Here is a 17,760-nt window from a genome sequence, read left to right as displayed (position 1 = left end):
AATGTTCAAATTAGTCCAGGTAGAAGGGTGTCAAAATGGTTCCCTATATAATGAACATCTGCTGCCATCTACTGGCCCAATTTGTCAATGCTGATAACTTCCCAGACCCATGGCCATCTGCTTCCATCTACTCAGGTCAGGTATTTATCTTTTTAGCAAATTAACTTGGAAAATCAAGTTTGCATTACCTTGTGACATGGGGAATTTCTCTCCAAGCCATAGTCACTTGTTTTTGCTAATTTGGTTTAGACGCTTGCATCTAAATTTTTTTTTAAGAGTAAATTGTTCTTTTTTTCTAAATTGCAGTGGAAAGACAATGTATCTTTTTTAAAAAAAAAATTTAATATGTGAAATGAAGTTAATCATAAACATGAGTTTTTCAGTTTCATGGTAATGAAAAAATAAAAATTAAATACTTCCAGTAGTTTTGATATTATTAAGTCTATCTCCTACTGAATTAACATTCCAGAAATTTCCATCTCTCCTTTTCATCTATAAAATGAGGGGCCTAGACTAAGTGATAATAAAGGCCCTGTCCAGCTCTAAAGAATTCTGCCTTTCATCATCTAGCTATGAGACCATAAGTCAAAGAAGGTCTTTATATTTAAAATGATATACTTCTTTCACTAAATACACAGTGAAATGCTATCCTGTGATGGTAGTGGGAACTTTTCTAGTGTTTTCTAGTGTTACTCCACTCTATTAAAGAGTGGACTAAATTTAACAGTCATGTGACCTCTTTCTCCAGTCATGTTGCAAATAAACTAAATGGTTTTTCATGATACAGGTCTTTGATTGTTCATTTGACAATACATCTCATGGGAACTGACAATATACTATGTTTTTCCATTTCACTTTTTTTTCCTTCTTGTAGTCACATTTGGTATGAAGTAAATTTGCTAATAAGACATATATTCTTCCATGATAAAAGATCATTAGTATATGAAATACCAAAATAAATCATCCAGGGTGCTTTAACACATTCTTTGACAACAGAGGGTTCACTTTAAAATTTTACTCACTAAGATATGTGAAATGGAAATGTCAGTGAAATTAGACATTGGGACCACAAAATTTATAAATAATGGGCATTTCAAGATCCCTGATAAGAATGGTCATTTGACATTTGAGAGATAATGTTGGGTTCTTCCACAAAGCCAAATGATTGGAATCATACAAAACAGCTGAAAAAAAAACAAAAACTACTATTCTTATGCAAAATAGCAACTAATGTAATAATTTTATTACATATACTAAATTATAATGCAAAAGCTATACTTTGAAAGAATTTTGTGAGGATAGTGTTTTGTATTCCATACTTATCAATTTCAGTAAACAGTATTCCAAATATAATTAATCCTTATTAAAACAAATTTTGTTTTTGTAAGAAAAGATGGAATAGAGCAACGATGCTCAGCTTTTTGTTCTCAGGAGTCTTGTGACTCATAAAATTTATTGCGAATCAGTGTTTGCCATCCTGGAAATGAAGATGACTTAATATTTTGAAAATAGTTTTGATCTCACCAATCTTCTCTGAAAGGGCCTTAAAAATTCTTGGATTATATTTTGAGAACTACTGGTTCGGTAATTAAAAAGCCATCCTCAGAATCAATAAGATCTGAGTTTAAGTTTCAATAGACACATATTGGCTCTTTCTTGGCAAAAGTATACTTCAATTCATGTTCCTATCCATATCCATCATGTTTTGTTTTTGTTTTTATTTTATTATCATTTACTGAAATAGATATGAAATATAAGGGGATATTAAGTATTTGCATATTTTATTAATATATAGTTTCATAAATGCTCTCAGGGGATGTCATTGTATATGACTATTTGCCCTTATGATCTGTAACCTAAAACTAATGTGGTTTTTTCCATTATTTTTTTCTGCCAATTACATCACTTTCAATTATCACTTTTCATTGCCACGGTTATTTCTCAGCTGTTTCAAAAACTAATGTTTTATTTGATGCACTAATTATCTGATATATCTTTTCTAGAGAATAAAGTAAATTGACAAGAATATTTAAAGGAAAAAAAAAGTCAAAATGAAAGCAGAAGAGCTTTCTCATATTTTCAATACCCTGCTACCAGTTTAATTTCACATTAAGATAGGAACATACTATCACTTCCATTGGGAGCAGAATACTCTGATTAATAGCTCTCTTTGTTCAACTTGTGAACTTTAAAAACTATAAACAGGAAATCATTTTAATATTTTAAGATAGTAGAGTATACCCTGCTTTTGAGTGTTACACATGCAACAACATTCAAAAACAGATCATCACACAGGAATTCGATTTTGCTTATTGGCATGTAGTTTCTTCAACTCTAGTCCAAAACTTGATTAAGTCAAATTCTTAAGAAAACATTCAAGTCTCATTTTAATATGTAAATGGCATGATTTTCATTGTTAGTATATAGGAGCAGTTGGTATACAAATCATAAAATCCTCAAAACATATACTCTCTTATTAAAGATATAACAGAAATTGTTGCAACAGTTAAATTCATTAGTATGCTTCAATTTTTCCGACTTTTTTTTTTTTTTTTTTTTTTTAGTCTACTGTTCCCTACTACTAAACAAAAGCTAAATTCACTTATTGGCAATGAAAAAAATGCCATTACTACTAACTGAGTCATAACACACACCTAATTTTTGAATGAGAAATTGAAGCTGGAATTACTTAAGCCTACATAAACCTAGTTCAAAGGCCTGTGAATGTGTAAACAGGATTTAAGAGTGGGAGGTAAGGAAGCAGTGTCACATGAGCTTTAAAAAAAAAGTTTTGTTTTTAATTTTTTTTGTTTGTGTTTTTTTAAAGTTTTGACATTTTGGAAATTTGAGCTGGAGTCCTTGGCAGGACATTTCCTACCGGCTGTGAGAGCACCAGGAGCCCTAAACTTTTTGACTGCTACTTTCAAAATTTTGGAAACAACTATTACTACTGAAATAATGTGCCTCAGAGAAGGCAAACATTACAACATGTTTTTTGGAAATAAATGAAGGGAGACAAAAAGCCCTAGGGAAAAGCAGTAAGAATAGTGAGTGTCTGATCTTGCAAATTGTTGCTTCTTTAACTGGAATGTCACCTGAATTGTAAGTTAAGTGGGAACATATTTCTCCCTAGACACTTAAACTCTTGAACTCTAGTTTAATCATATTTCTCATTTTTAGCAAATATTTCATTGATATATTATTTTAAAATTCATTTTCATTTATACTTTTTTTTTTTTTAGTTCAATTACATTTCACAGTATATTTCTGCCTTTCCAGCAGAGCCATGTAACAGTGAATTTTTATAAAAGGGGGAAAGGGTTTCTCCAATAATAACCAGCATATAAACATTTAAGCTAAGTTCAAGATTATTTATATAATATTTCACATCTATAATCTTCCACTTCTTCAAAGAAGAAAGGGAGGTCTATACTCATAGTTCTTTTTTGTAATTAAAATTGGTTGATATAATTGCATAGAATTCAGTTTTTATTGTTATCCTTTTTATGTATATTGTTTTAAACTGTGTATATCATTGTCCTTTTTCTGCTTACTTCATTTTGCATTCAATTCACATAAATCTTTCCATATAATTACAAAATGCTCCTTAAAAAAAGAGCAGCAAATAAATATAAGATACTCAGTAGTTTTGGCTGAGTTATTACATTTTAAAAGATATTATCTAAATAAGCAGAAATAAAATCAATAAAGCTTACTTTATACTGTATTATAATATTTTATACATACATTATATGTAATATGTCATGAAGTTTTATGTGTGTATACATATATGTATATATAAATATATTGGAGGAACAATAGAGCTACAATTTTTTTTTAATTTTTTATTATATATATTTTTTATAATATTATCCCTTGTATTCATTTTTCCAAATTATCCCCCCCTCCCTTTATTCCCTCCCCCCAATGACAGGCAATCCCATACGTTTTACATGTGTTACAATATAGTCTAGGTACAATACATGTGTGTGAATATCATTTTCTTGTTGCACAATAAACATTAGATTCCGAAGGTACATGCAACCTGGGCAGACAGATATTAGTGCTAACAATTTACATTCACTTCCCAGTGTTTCTTCTCTGGGTGTAGCTACCTCTGTCCATCATTGATCAACTGGAAGTGAGTTGGTTTTTCTTTATGTTGAAGATTTCCACTTCCATCAGAATACATCCTCATACAGTATTGTTGTTGAAGTGTACAGTGATCTTCTGGTTCTCCTCATTTCACTCAGCATCAGTTGATTTAAGTCTCTCCAGGCCTCTCTGTATTCCTCCTGCTGGTCATTTCTTACAGAGCAATAATATTCCATAGCCTTCATATACCATAATTTACCCAACCATTCTCCAATTGATGGACATCCATTCAACTTCCAGTTTCTAGCTACAACAAAAAGAGCTGCCACAAACATTTTGGCACATACAGGTCCCTTTCTGCTCTTTAGTATTTCTTTGGGATATAATCCTAATAACAGCAATGCTGGGTCAAAGGGTATGCACAGTTTGATAACTTTTTGGGCATAATTCCAGATTGCTCTCCAGAATGGCTGGATTCTTTCGCAACTCCACCAGCAATGTATTAGTGTCCCAGTTTCCCCACATCCCCTCCAACATTCATCATTATTTGTTCCTGTCATCTTAGCCAATCTGACAGGTGTGTAGTGGTATCTCAGAGTTGTCTTAATTTGCATTTCTCTGATCAGTAGTGATTTGGAACACAATAGAGCTACAATTTAAAAGAAAGTAATAAAAAAAAGTAGAATTGAAAGATAAATAGTACTTCCAGACCTCAAATTATACCATAAAGCAGCTTGCGCCTTGACCCATCAAATCTCGTGTGTTAGGAAGAATTTGCCATATGACAGGAATTGCTGAAAAACTAGAATGTAATTTGGCAGAAATTAAAGATAAACCACACACACACACACACACACACACACATATATATATATATATATATATATATATATATATATATATATATATATATATATATATATATATATATATGTATGTATCATTTGCCACACAAGCTCCAAATGGATATGTGACCTGAATATTAAGGTTATAACATTAAAAAAAAAAAAAAAAAGAAGGAGAAAATAGGAGAAAAGCAAGTCAGTTGCCTTCTATAGCTATGGCTTAGAAATAAATTCTTAACTAAACAGGGAGATAGAAGATAAATGATAATTTTATTTGCAGGAAATTGAAACACTTGCAATGAGGAAAATTAACACAATTTGTAAAGAAGGAAAATGGTTCATTGAGGGAAAAATCTCTGTTAAATATGTTTTCATCAGGTTCTAACACAAATATATGAGATTAAATATTTATACATACATATATAGATATATGTTCACACATTACATATTTTGCATGTGTGTGTATATATACATATACACACGTATATGTATATGTGCTTCAAATTTATAATACTCAGAGCCATTCTCTGATAGAGAATTGAGTAAAGAATAAGGAAGAAATCTAAATTATCAACAACTATTTGGAAAATAACTTCTAAATCACTACTAATTCGAAAAATTCATATTAAAACAAATCTAAAGTTCTCTCAACAAAGATAGCAAGAGGAAAATGACAAAGGTTGGAGGGGCATGAGGAAAACATTCACACTGCAATACTCTTGGTAGATCTGTGAATGGTCTAACAGTTCTAGAAATTAATTGGAACTATAATGAAAAAGTTTTGTAATTATTTGTTCCAAGGTGGGGGGAGTTAGAGAGAAGTGAGAAGATGAAGAAAAACAAATAGTAGAACACAAAAAATAAGACATCTTCCTGTAAAGGGCTAGAACTGAACAATGCGCTTGGATAATGAAGCATGTAAGACTAATTGCCAATTGGATAGTTCCCTATTAACTTGTTTGAAGGTTAACCCTCCCCAGCTGTTCTGTACTGACTTGATTGGTAGGACAAAGAGGGGGAAGTCACGTGTGTGGGAGGAGTAGGAGGAGGAAGAGAAATTGAGCCCCAGACCTTCTCTGGGTATTTGAGGGAGGAAGGTGTGTGTGAGGTTGCTAGGCCTAAGCCCCTGATCTTGACTGTAAAAGATCAAGAATAAAGACATTTAGTGATCCTGACTCTGGCTGATTTCTGGGAAGACAGAGTTCCAACACCTTCCCCCCCCCAAAAAAAAAATCCCACAAGAAATACAAAGATGCAGCACTTTTTTGTTATATATAATTTTAATCATATATAGAAATATGTGTGTGTACATTCACATGTATGTATAAATATATCACTTATATGTATTTTTAAAACTATAGCACATTCAGTTTCATAAATTCCTTTGCTTGGAAATTAAATTTAAAGTACAAGAAAAAGGTTGCAACTAAAATGAGTTATATTTATGACACCCTAGGGAATTGATCGTAACAAATTTTTAATTGATTATTCCTGAAGAATTTTGAGATTTTAGCTGATTTTGTTATTATTTTCAGAGATACTTAGACCTTCCTAAAATTAAAATATAAAATGTCTGATTTTTCAGAAAAATGTTTTTGATTTTAAATATTCTGAAATAGGATATATAGAGCCTAACTTCCAAGATGATTAATTTGTTGGATTCTAGAATTGGTGTTAGTAGTAAGACTTCAAGAAAAATGTTCTTTGCATTTTTTGGCACTATTATCAACCCTATCTTTTTGTATAGATTGGAGCTTTCTTATCATTATTATAGCTCATTTGTATATTTCCTTACTCCAAATCAGTTTCACTACTAGATAATTCCTATCTATTGATTCTATGTCATGTGGAAATCAAATTTAGAGAAGAACCTATTGCTGAATTATGTAATGCGCTTTAACATTAATTCTGTTTCTGGCTTACAGTACAGATCCAAAGGAAATCAATTCATTTGACTGTAAGCTAAATCTTATGATGGCAAGATTTTTCTTATATCAGTTCTAAAGGATTATAGCCTTATTCAATCTTTTATTTTAAAATCAATGAAAATGTTGAAACTTTCCCCTTTGGGTTACTATTAACTATGATCATAGACTCTATTAGGCCAAATTTCTACTATTTCAAATACCTAGCACTTTTTTTTTTTTTTTTTTAAGATTTTGATCATGTGATTCACTGTTTCCTCACAGAGGTACATTCTGCAGTTCCATATGCAGTCATTAAGGTTTAAGTTTTTGAAAGGAGAGAGGGAAGATTTCTCTTTTGTTCTTTTTGGTTTTTGGTTTTTGGTTTTTTTTTTGGTAAAGCAATTGGAGTTAATTGATTTGCCCAGAATTACACAGCTAGTAAATATTAAGTGTCTGAGATTGGATTTGAACTCAGGTCCTCCTGACTCCAGGACCAGTGTGCCATCCAACTGCCCCAGGGAAAATTTCTCTTTAAACAAACAAACCAAAAAAAAACACAAAAACAGGTGAGGAGAGGACTTACATCCAATTTGCTCAAGTAGATTATAAATACCATGAGCAGATATGTTTATAGAAAAAAAAATTCATATTACATAAAATTTTGTTTTCATATTTCATCCACTTAATGCCAAATGATATGATATAATATGTTTGGTTGTTCAATCTTTGCAGTTATTATTTCCAGTGCTTAAATTATTGTCCCAAAGCTTCAACGGCACAAAATAATTGATTGTGAATGTCTTCCCCCTTTTAAAAATTTTCAGTAAAACATTGTCTTTTATTTAGAGTTTGATTCATAGAGTTTACATCTCAAGTATGACTATTTAGTCATGTAGGAACCTCTAAGAGAAAAAATTTTCTCTGATCTAAATGATTCATTAGGATGCCAAGATTTGAGAAGTTCAGTGATTTTAGTTTGTTCTGTTTAGACTGCAATTCCTGGCACTTACCTTACATAGCTCTCAAAATATTAAAACAGTCTACAAATGTGGCAAGGAGAACAGTTTCTATATGCCAAGTAAAATTTAGATAGTTTAAGTGTCTTTAAGTAAAGCTTCAGTTAATTTAACCTAGAAGAGATGTAAGAGGGACATTGTGATTGTGGCCTTCATATATTTTAAGGGCTGCAATATTGGAATGAAATATTATATATTATATTATAATCCTTATAATAAGGATTCAATTTAATCTCTTTATCTTCCAAAGTCAGAACTGGGACCCATGAGTAATCTTAGGGAGACATCTTTCTTTAGTATGGAAAGGAGCTTCCTTTTGATTAAATCAGGATAAGAACTGCATCTACCATTTTAGCATTAGAGGAAATAGATAAAGAAATGCCCTCTTCCAGTGTTGCACACGTCACTTTATTGTGTCAGAAATGTAAAATATTTCACATTCTTTGTAGATCATTGCAAGTATTCTCTGCCTATCATATTTGAAAAGATTGAGATCTTCAGTCCTTTGTTGTTGGGTAGTAATTTCCATGATGAATTTTCATAGTTATTTGCAGAACCTGTTCACATGGCTCATGATTGCTAAGGTTCCCTGCTTCTACCACTTCTATCCCATCCTTTCCTAAGTGTTAGAATTTTCCATCAAGCTTCTGGAAATGAGTGAATTTCAGCTTGTCTTCTGTGCTGATAATGTCTAGGCCTGGAATTCTTAAATTACTTTTCTGTCTTAACAGTTATTAAAATATGGGTTTGTGCTGAATTGTAGATGAATAATAAAATCTCATCCAACTCTAAAATTCTGTGATTCTGTGAAAATAAACTTAATTTTACTTTGTGTGTGTTTTTGGATCTTACCATGTCTAGTTTCATTTTACTTTATTGTTTCATATTTTATTTGTATTTACAGATATGTCTTTCTCTGCTTTACCCAGTAATTCAATCTATGAAACAGAGAGGAAAAAAAAATTGTTGAGCTAAACTAACACATATATCAGTGGAGTCTGATAGTTTATGTTTATGTATGTGTACATGTGCATGTGTGCGCAGTAAATATTCTATACTTGCAATTTCTCACCTTTGCAAAGAAGTTTCATTTTTTATTTCTTTCTTAATGAATTCATCATATGCAAGCTTGTGGCTTCTTTATAGTATATAAGGTAAGCCTTTGAACTTTTGCATTTCTTGATCCTGGCCATATTTTCCAATGTATTTTTCATCATTTACCCATGTTCTCATCTTTGCATTAGAGTTTATCAATAGTCTAAAAAAAAAAAAATTGTGCTTCTCTGTGTCCCCTTTTCACTCAAAAGAATACAAAGGAGCTACATAGGACCCAGAGCCATTTTGGTTTTTTATTGTTTCACAAATTGTCAGGAGCAAATTTGTTATACAAAAGAATATATCACTTGATGAGCTTTGTAATACTGGTTATGTTGGTCATCAAAAATTTAGACTTAATATTATCATAATCAGTTTGGTATAGAGCCTGTCATAGCTTTTTGAAAATCAATGTTTCATGGTGACAAGGAGTTCAAATTGATTTTCATAGGTAAGAAATTACAAGTATAGTATATATTGCCTCAGGGACTTTCCAAACTCCCAATCTAAAAACAACAATCTGTCTGATTCTAAATAGACCACTACTCAATTATTTGCAGACTGATAATCTTGTTAGTGATAATCAAAATCTGGAGATCATTCCTCTGGGCCATAGATTAGCTTGTCAATGATAGAAAGCTGGGGAAAGAAGTCTCCTCTCTCTCAGGTCTTTTCTAATTTCTTTTGGAACTTAGCTTGCTTTGTAATGGCATTACAATTACAATAAATTTTGCCTCTTGACTAGGAAATGGGTTCAAGCCTGCAAATTCTTTTGAGACACCTTGCAACATTGGTCTGTGACCTCAAACTTTTGGGGTCCTCTTCCCAACCTCAATAGCAGGTTTTAAGGAACAGATAGAAGTTTGTTTTGAATGGAAGATAGAATGGACAAAAGAGAATAATATAAAATAGACTTAGAAAGGTTGGGACCAGATTATATTTTCTTCTACAGGCAGTAATGTGCTTCAAAGGTTTATTGATCAAGAGAATGGTGTGATCAAACTTGTTGAGTCTTAGGAATTTATTTTGTTAACTACAAAAAAGATGACTGAGAGAATAAAGTTTGGTTGATTGGAGACTATTTATTAATTGTCCTGGTGAAAAGAGATAATAAAGACTGAACTAGTGTATTGACTACAAATGGAAAGCAAGCATAGAGATGTTAGCTAATACTAACATGGCTTGGCAGCTTTTTGGAACTTGAGAAGTCAGGGTGACAAATTAGAAAAAAATGAGAGGTTATTTGGAAGTGACAAGCCTGGGTGAATGGTAATATCCTAATCAAAAATGAGAAAATGTGGCATCAGTTTTTGAGAAGGGTTTTTGATTAATGAGTTTCATTTGATTATGTTGAGTATATGTACTAAAAAAAAATAACCAACAGATAGAAAAGCAGAATATACCTCACTCTCAATTGGTGATCCAGGATTAAAATTCATGAGAGATTATAGCTTGATTTATGTATAGCCAGATAATTTAGTATTGGTCATCACAATTTAATGGTCATTTTTCTGGGGGAAATTGTTAAGCAATTGTATACTATAATAGCAGTTTTGTTTTAAGAACTTTGAGCAAATAAGTCATTTTGATATTATAAATACAAAATTAACTATAAAGGACATGAAGAAAGATTCTCCCTGCATCCAGAGAAAGAACTGATAAATAGAAATATGTATAAAATAATTTTACATACATATGCCTATCTTTGTGTATAGTAGCTATGGAGGAGGGAGGGGGAAATAAATTTACATGACAACTTTATTACATATTTAAAAGGAATAGCAAGTTGTACATAATTTGCAATTTTGTGCACAATTATCTTTATATTATGGTATGTTATGGAAATGCTTGTGTTATTCATAAATTTAAAATAAAATATATTTTTAAAAGAATTCTTTCTGAATTTGCTACTGCTTCCTTGTTAACCTAATCCCATTTGAATGAGAAAATAGTATTATGAAGTCTCTGTAAGGGTTAAACCCATTTAAATTATTCTATTTGCCCTGCAGAACCTAGCTATTAAGATTATAGTAAGACTGGTAGGAATTTGGAAGACATGTAAAAGAATCTTATGAATGAAATTTACCTATCAATAAAAGACCTCCTTAGAGATAAAAAGCTTAATTTTTTTGTAATTTTTGAAATGAGAAGTGTTTTTAGTGTATAATCTGTGTACAAATGATTAGTGTTCTAAAACTACCTGGTTTTAATGTCATTTTTTGAAAACTACTGAATATGAAAAAAATACTGTCATCTTTTGCTGTCAACTTAATCATATGAAATATTTATTTCATTCAATATAGTTATGAAATATTCAGTTTTTATTTATTAATATTGAACTATAATCAAAACTTTATTCAGGGAGTTGAAAGGCTCACTTTGTGTCATTTCATTTCAGTGATTTAGTCATAAACAGTTTTTAAGTATCCACTTTATGAATTACAACATGCTAGTATACATTTTTGTTCCAGATGCCAATAACTTTTATTGTAGTGGATTGTAGAAGAGCAAAATTTCTTGGGCCTTAATTCATATTACTGATGAAGTCATGAAGATGAAGAGTCATCGGGAAAGAATTCACAGGTCAATAATGTGGGAATACTTCAGAGAGAGCAATCCATCTATGGCTTAGTTAGAAAAGCATCCAGAGTTGCTGTGTTTAAAAAGTTATAAAGAAGTCTTAGTTTCCCTAGGCTGATTTTCTGCACTTCTTTCTGGGTCCATAATAATAGGACATTAATAGATATTAAAGATATATTTGAGTGAAATGGGAAACTGAAGACTTTTCATAATAATAACTTTGGGTAATTTAAGACTCAACACCAAGGATCTATTAATCATTAAGACTATGGGAAGAAGAGTAAAGATTTACTTTTCCAGCAGAAAATATTTGACCTTTACTCAACTGCTTAGAAAAGAACCTGACTAATTATTTAATAGCCTGGTGATTTTCAAGAAGCCTGCAAACTATCTGTTTGTTAATTGAGAAAAATCTGAGGTAAACCAAGTCTCCTTAGTTATTTTAGAAACCTTTAACCCCTGGCTTAATCAATTACTTACCTCTAAATAAATCTCCTTATTGTGAGAGATTTTATGGTTTCTCCTAAAATCATTAACTAAGATAGATTGAATCTATAACCTAAATTTTAGTTTATGATGGTCTGATGGGTTTAGGAAAAAATAAAATTCTTTGTACAAACATTACAATATAGTGCTTATATCAGCTCAAGCAAGCTTTTGCAAACATTATAACAAGCTAATCACAATAAATTGAGGCAAACACACTTGCAATAACTCAACTAAATCAGCTTGACTAGAATTTAGCAAGCCTTTGTTACTTCCACTTAAGCAAGCAATGAAAATTAACTGGTTAAGGAGAGAAGGACATGGGTTCCTATTAACTATTTAATCGCTTCTAACTCTGTTAATCAGTGGCCTCCTCTCTCTGAGACCTCAGTGAGTAGACTGCCCACTTCTTGAGAGATTCTAATAAAGCTTCTGATGTTCACTTTGAGAAATCTCTGAGTAGTTATTTTGAGTTAGGGGTTGCGTTACTGTTCCACACATATTGATACAACATAAAAGTAAATTTCATTGTGGTTTTTGACATAGAATGATGTGGCACCACATATGTATGTGATTGAAGTATCAAAGTCTACTTTGCCTTTTCCTGATAGAACTTTTATCTGAGTTTCAAATCCAATAGCTAATTTTAGTTCAAAGAAAAAAAAAAAACAATCTCTCAATTTAAAAATCTTCATGAATGTTGTCTTTAATCATTTATATCATTATTTTCATAAAATGCAAAATCTAAATTTGAACCTCACACTTCAACTTAAAAATTTTAAACTAAAATATAAAATTATAAACTATTTTAAAAATTGGTTGGAGAAATCATATCTTTTATTTGGAAATTCCTTTGGCATTTTTATGAGAAAACAATTTTGTTAAAGTCCCATCTGGTAGACCAGTTTTTTAGGAATGGAATTTTTGTTTTTACTGAAGAGAAACTGTAATGAGATTTCCGGGTACAGAATATATCACAAAGGTTTGGATCACGGTAGCTATCTCATGAGTTACTGCTACTTCAGATTCTTCATTTCAGGAAAATCTTTCTCATGCCTTTTCCAGCCATTTAAGCCAAGAAAATTCCAAGCAACCAGACTTTTCTTGGCCCTTTATTATTCTTGGGAACTTATAACTAGGCCACTTAGAAAAAAATCTAATCCATATTATAATAATTTGGAAAGTACAAAACCACTTTATATGAACTGAATAAAAAGAATAATCTTACTTGGATACTCTTAAAATCTGAGCTGCCAATATGTATACAACTTCTAAATAAGTGTTCAATGCTCTCCTGAAAAAATGACATATTACATGATGATGCTGAGTGAAATGAGCAGAACCAGGAGATCACTATACACTTCAACAACAATACTGTATGAGGATGTATTCTGATGGAAGTGGATATCTTCAACATACAGAAGATCTAACTCAGATCCACTTGATCAATGATGGACAGAATCAGCTACACTCAGAGAAGGAACACTGGGAAATGAGTGTAAACTGTTGGCATTTTTGTTTTTCTTCCCAGGTTATTTTACCTTCTGAATCCAATTCTTCCTTTGCAACAACAACAAAAAATTCGGTTCTGCACACATATATTGTATCTTGGATATACTATAACATTTAATGTGTATGGGAATGCCTGTCATCTGGGGAGGGGATGGAGGGAAGAAGGGGAAATTCGGAACAGAAGGGAGTGCAAGAGATAATGTTGTAAAAAATTACCCATGCACATGTACTGTCAAAAAAATGTAATAGTTATAAAACTAATAAAAAAAAAAAGAAAAATGACATATTACAGCTTTCCATCATAAAGAATTTTGATCCTGACACACTGAGTCATCATTTAGACTATTTGATACTTGATTATTTGAAATGATTGAAACAGAAACTCTTAAGAAATTAGATGAATTTCTCTTCATAGAATTATGGAATATTAGAAGTTTTATACAGATCATTGAGTCCAATCCTATTGTTTTGCTTTTGAGGAAACAAAAATGTGAAAGAATATTGTGACAGTTACAAGTAGCAAAACCTGATTTCAAATCTAAATTCTCTGACTTCAACTTCATTGCTCATTTGATTGCATTATATTATCTATAGTTTTGCATACAAGAGGGTCAGGATCATTCTTTCTGAATCTGATTTAATAATTTAAAAAGAGTTCAGCATTTTAGTAACTTTCATCGACATTCACAATATGGCATATCAGGGAAAGAACAATGGACTGTGAATTGAGATCTGATTCTAGACTTGGCCATGCTACCAATTGTGGAGCTTTAATCAGTACCTTAATTTCTCCAGGTTTCAATTTCTTCATTTATAAAATGAGATGATTGGAGCAGATGATACGTACTTTGCCAACTCTTTAAAATTATCTGATTTTAACTTTAAAAATATTTAATTTTTAAAATGTCAGTTTCTGAAGGATCACATTAAAAAGTTTTTAAAGATGACCTTTAACTTTTCATAAGTGTTTTTTCAAAATAAAAAAGTTCTATCGTAGTATTATATCTTGATACAATGTATCAAGAAAAAGTATATATTGCCTGGATATGAAGAAAATAGTTTTTAAATCAGTGAATTCTCAGCATGGATTAACAGTAGGAATACCAGCCTATGAGTATGGCTTCTGGAGCTACTATTAACTAGGCATGCAAATCTGCATATATGCATATACATATATAGATATCAGTGTATGTTGGATATTAACCATTAAGGTGGCATGGGTATGTGTATATGTATGTGTATGGCTTTGGATGATTCATTTTACTTCTTTGAACTTCAACTTTCTCATCTATAAAAGAAACAGCATGATATAATGAGAAAAAACAGAATTAGACACATGGAATTTGTTTAATCCCAGCTATGCTATATGTGACCTTGGGAAACAAATAATTATCAACAAATACTTATTAAGCACTTCATATATTTTAGCCACTGTGCGAGGGATACAAATATATGTTTATTTTTACTTGTGAGTATGTATATGTCTCTCTCACACATACACATACACAATAGTTAAATGCAAGAAAGTTTTAGAGGGAAGACACTAGCATTTGGTTGGATTAGGAAGGGCTTCATCTTGCATCTTAAAGAAAGAAAGAGGGACAACTAGGTGGTGCAGTGGTTAGAGCACTAGCCCTGAAGTCAGGAGGACCTGAGTTCAAATCTGGCCTCAGACCTTTAATATTTCCTAGCTGTGTGACCCTGGGCAAGTCACCTACCCCCAATTGCCTCAGCAAAAAAAAGGAAGGGATGAACTACCAACAGTTCTCACTTCATACAAAAAGTATGAAAAAAATTCATCTTTGTGTAAAGAAATACTCATCTAAAACAACTTTTAAAAAGTACTTTTACATTACTGTATTCTCTCTTCTTTCCTTTCCCCTTTACTTAAGTGTTTCTCAGTCTGCTCTTTCCTCCCTACCTCCCCCCTCCCCTATCATTCCCCCCATTCCCCATACAAAAAAAAAAAAAAAAAAGAGCCTTAAAAACACATACACAGAAAACAACACTCCAAGTATAAAAGCAGAAGTCATTGGAACGAATTTGGTGTGAGGTCTCCCATGTTGAGAGAATACACTAGGCACCAAGTACTGCCAATCATGTATTAGGTTCCATTTGTCTGTCCCCAGCCCTGAGGTGGCTGACCCTGAGTTGTGTGTTCTTCCTTTAGCCTGGCTTCTCTGTCCTTGGTTCTCTTCTCTCTCTCCCTTCCCCATTTCCATCAGGCAAATCTACATTAAGTAAAAATAGCTTTTTTGTAGAGGTCTGTGGAACAATCCATTTATGTAAAGAAATGGAGTTAAAGAGAGTACATTCTAGGTATATACAAGCATTTATTAAAGACCTAGACACCAAATACTGCTAATAGCTGTGAGTACCAAGAAAAAAACGAAATAGAATATACTGTGAGAGCATATAATTTCATTACACTATTTTGATCTATTATTTTTTGGAGCGCAGTATTGATATTTTGATGCACACAGGATCTTTCCGTATAATTGAGCCAAAAGATTCTAGGGTATTTAATAAGAATATGATATACAATCATTTCATGAATTTTTTCTTAAATATTACATGTTAGAAAATCTTGAGGCACGAAAAAAATACATGGTAATATTTCTTAATGAAGTTAAAATTTTTGTAGATTTTTTTTTCAAACATTACAGATATTTGCATATAATCATATAAATTCAACTTTTCTTTAGAAGCTTTTTTTTTTTTTAATTGACAAGTCTTGCCCCAAAATTATGTTAATTAAATCTATTTCTTGGATATTTTCCTTGGCTCTTAGTGAGCTGATAGTGGTTATTCTTTTTCCCTGTATAAATTCTAATCTACCCATGTCTTCTTATAACATGATTTTGTGTATGTCTTGCTATAAATTCTCCATGGAATATGTGACCAGTGAACTAGGGACCTTTTCTTAAGTTTTTATTTTATTTTAATATTTCATGGGTAGTGACTGAAATACCTCCTATTCCTTCATCATACCTTTTCCAAGATATTGCAAGGCATTTTTCCTAATTGGTAACTTACGTCCCAAATATCCATTTTTCTTTGGTTTATCTGTAATTTTGATTCTGTAAATAATTGTTGGTGTTCCTTGACTTAGAACATTATAAATTAAATCATTTTAACTATCCTAGAAAAACTTAAGTTTAAAGAATCCTAGAGATGTTTCCCTTAGCAATGTGAAGAATCTTATTGTGATATGAATCAGTTCCCCTATAATTTATATACTGGTTTGTCTGCTCCTACAAAAACAATAGAGGGTTAACTTGAGAGGGTTTTTTGTTTGTTTTTAAAGTATTAGTAGTTTTTAAACTGAGACCTATTTATAGAAAAAACTTAATTCAGCTAGAAAAAGTAAGCTGTTTCTTTTATGATTACTTTTGCAGGATGTAAAGCCTGATGAAGTAACTAAATCTGCTCTTGACGATGATATCAACTTTGAAAAAATCTGCAAAAAGGTAATGTGCATTATAGATTCTTCCATTTCATCATTTTCTTTGTTAATGTGATTTACATATTTGTCTATCACATTTTACTGTCTTTTTAAAGAAAATAAGTAATTAAGAATCTAGTACATTTGTCATTTTTTATTATGCTTTTGAGATTTAAGTACTCAATGCAAAACAGATTTTAAAGATAATGTGGCGTTTGGATTGTAACCGCAGCATAGCTCTAACATTCCTAAAAGCCAGTTATACTTTATGTAACATAAACATGGTGAGTAAATGTGAGTTCATTTATGAAAAATTTCCTTATGTAGATCATACATTTGATTGATAAAAAAGAATTAAACCAAATTATACTTGCATTCATTTAGAGAAGGAAAATATCTCTTTCTTCCCAGTCTTCCTCTTCTCCTCTCCTATTTTGTTATATTCCCTGTTTATATCATTCTGTACATTAAAAAAAAAGTGTGAAAAGTGCTAAATTCCCTATAGGAGATCTGAATTTTTAAAATATCAGAAGTTTTTAAACTAAAGCATACTTGGGCAAAAAAATCCATTCAGTTAGGAAAAGTTTTATGCTGTTTTATGATTCTTTCACAGAATATAAAGCCTGATAAAGTAACTAAAACTGATTTTGACATTTGTGTCTCTGTGGGAGAACAGTTCTTCCACTGACTGTAGTTATGTGACTTTGAGCAAATCACTTTCACCTCTGGGCCTCAGTTTCCTCACTTTGATAATTTACTTTCAGTTTTTATAGCAATTA

General features: G+C 31.4%; 1 protein-coding gene across 1 annotated transcript in view; it reads left to right on the top strand.

Annotated features, from left to right (window-relative positions):
• SRFBP1 (serum response factor binding protein 1) overlaps nt 1–17,760 on the top strand; it is a 106,098-nt gene that overhangs the window by 58,938 nt on the left and 29,400 nt on the right. Inside the window, exon 4 of the mRNA XM_074281520.1 lies at nt 16,935–17,006. Coding sequence (XP_074137621.1) covers nt 16,935–17,006 — 72 coding nt within the window. The remainder of the gene's footprint in view (nt 1–16,934; nt 17,007–17,760) is intronic.

This window comes from Sminthopsis crassicaudata, chromosome 1 (genome assembly GCF_048593235.1).
Source record: "Sminthopsis crassicaudata isolate SCR6 chromosome 1, ASM4859323v1, whole genome shotgun sequence".
NCBI lineage: Eukaryota > Metazoa > Chordata > Mammalia > Dasyuromorphia > Dasyuridae > Sminthopsis > Sminthopsis crassicaudata.
The sequence above is the reverse complement of the archived record's forward strand: the minus strand, read 5'-3'. Positions and strand labels throughout refer to the sequence as shown.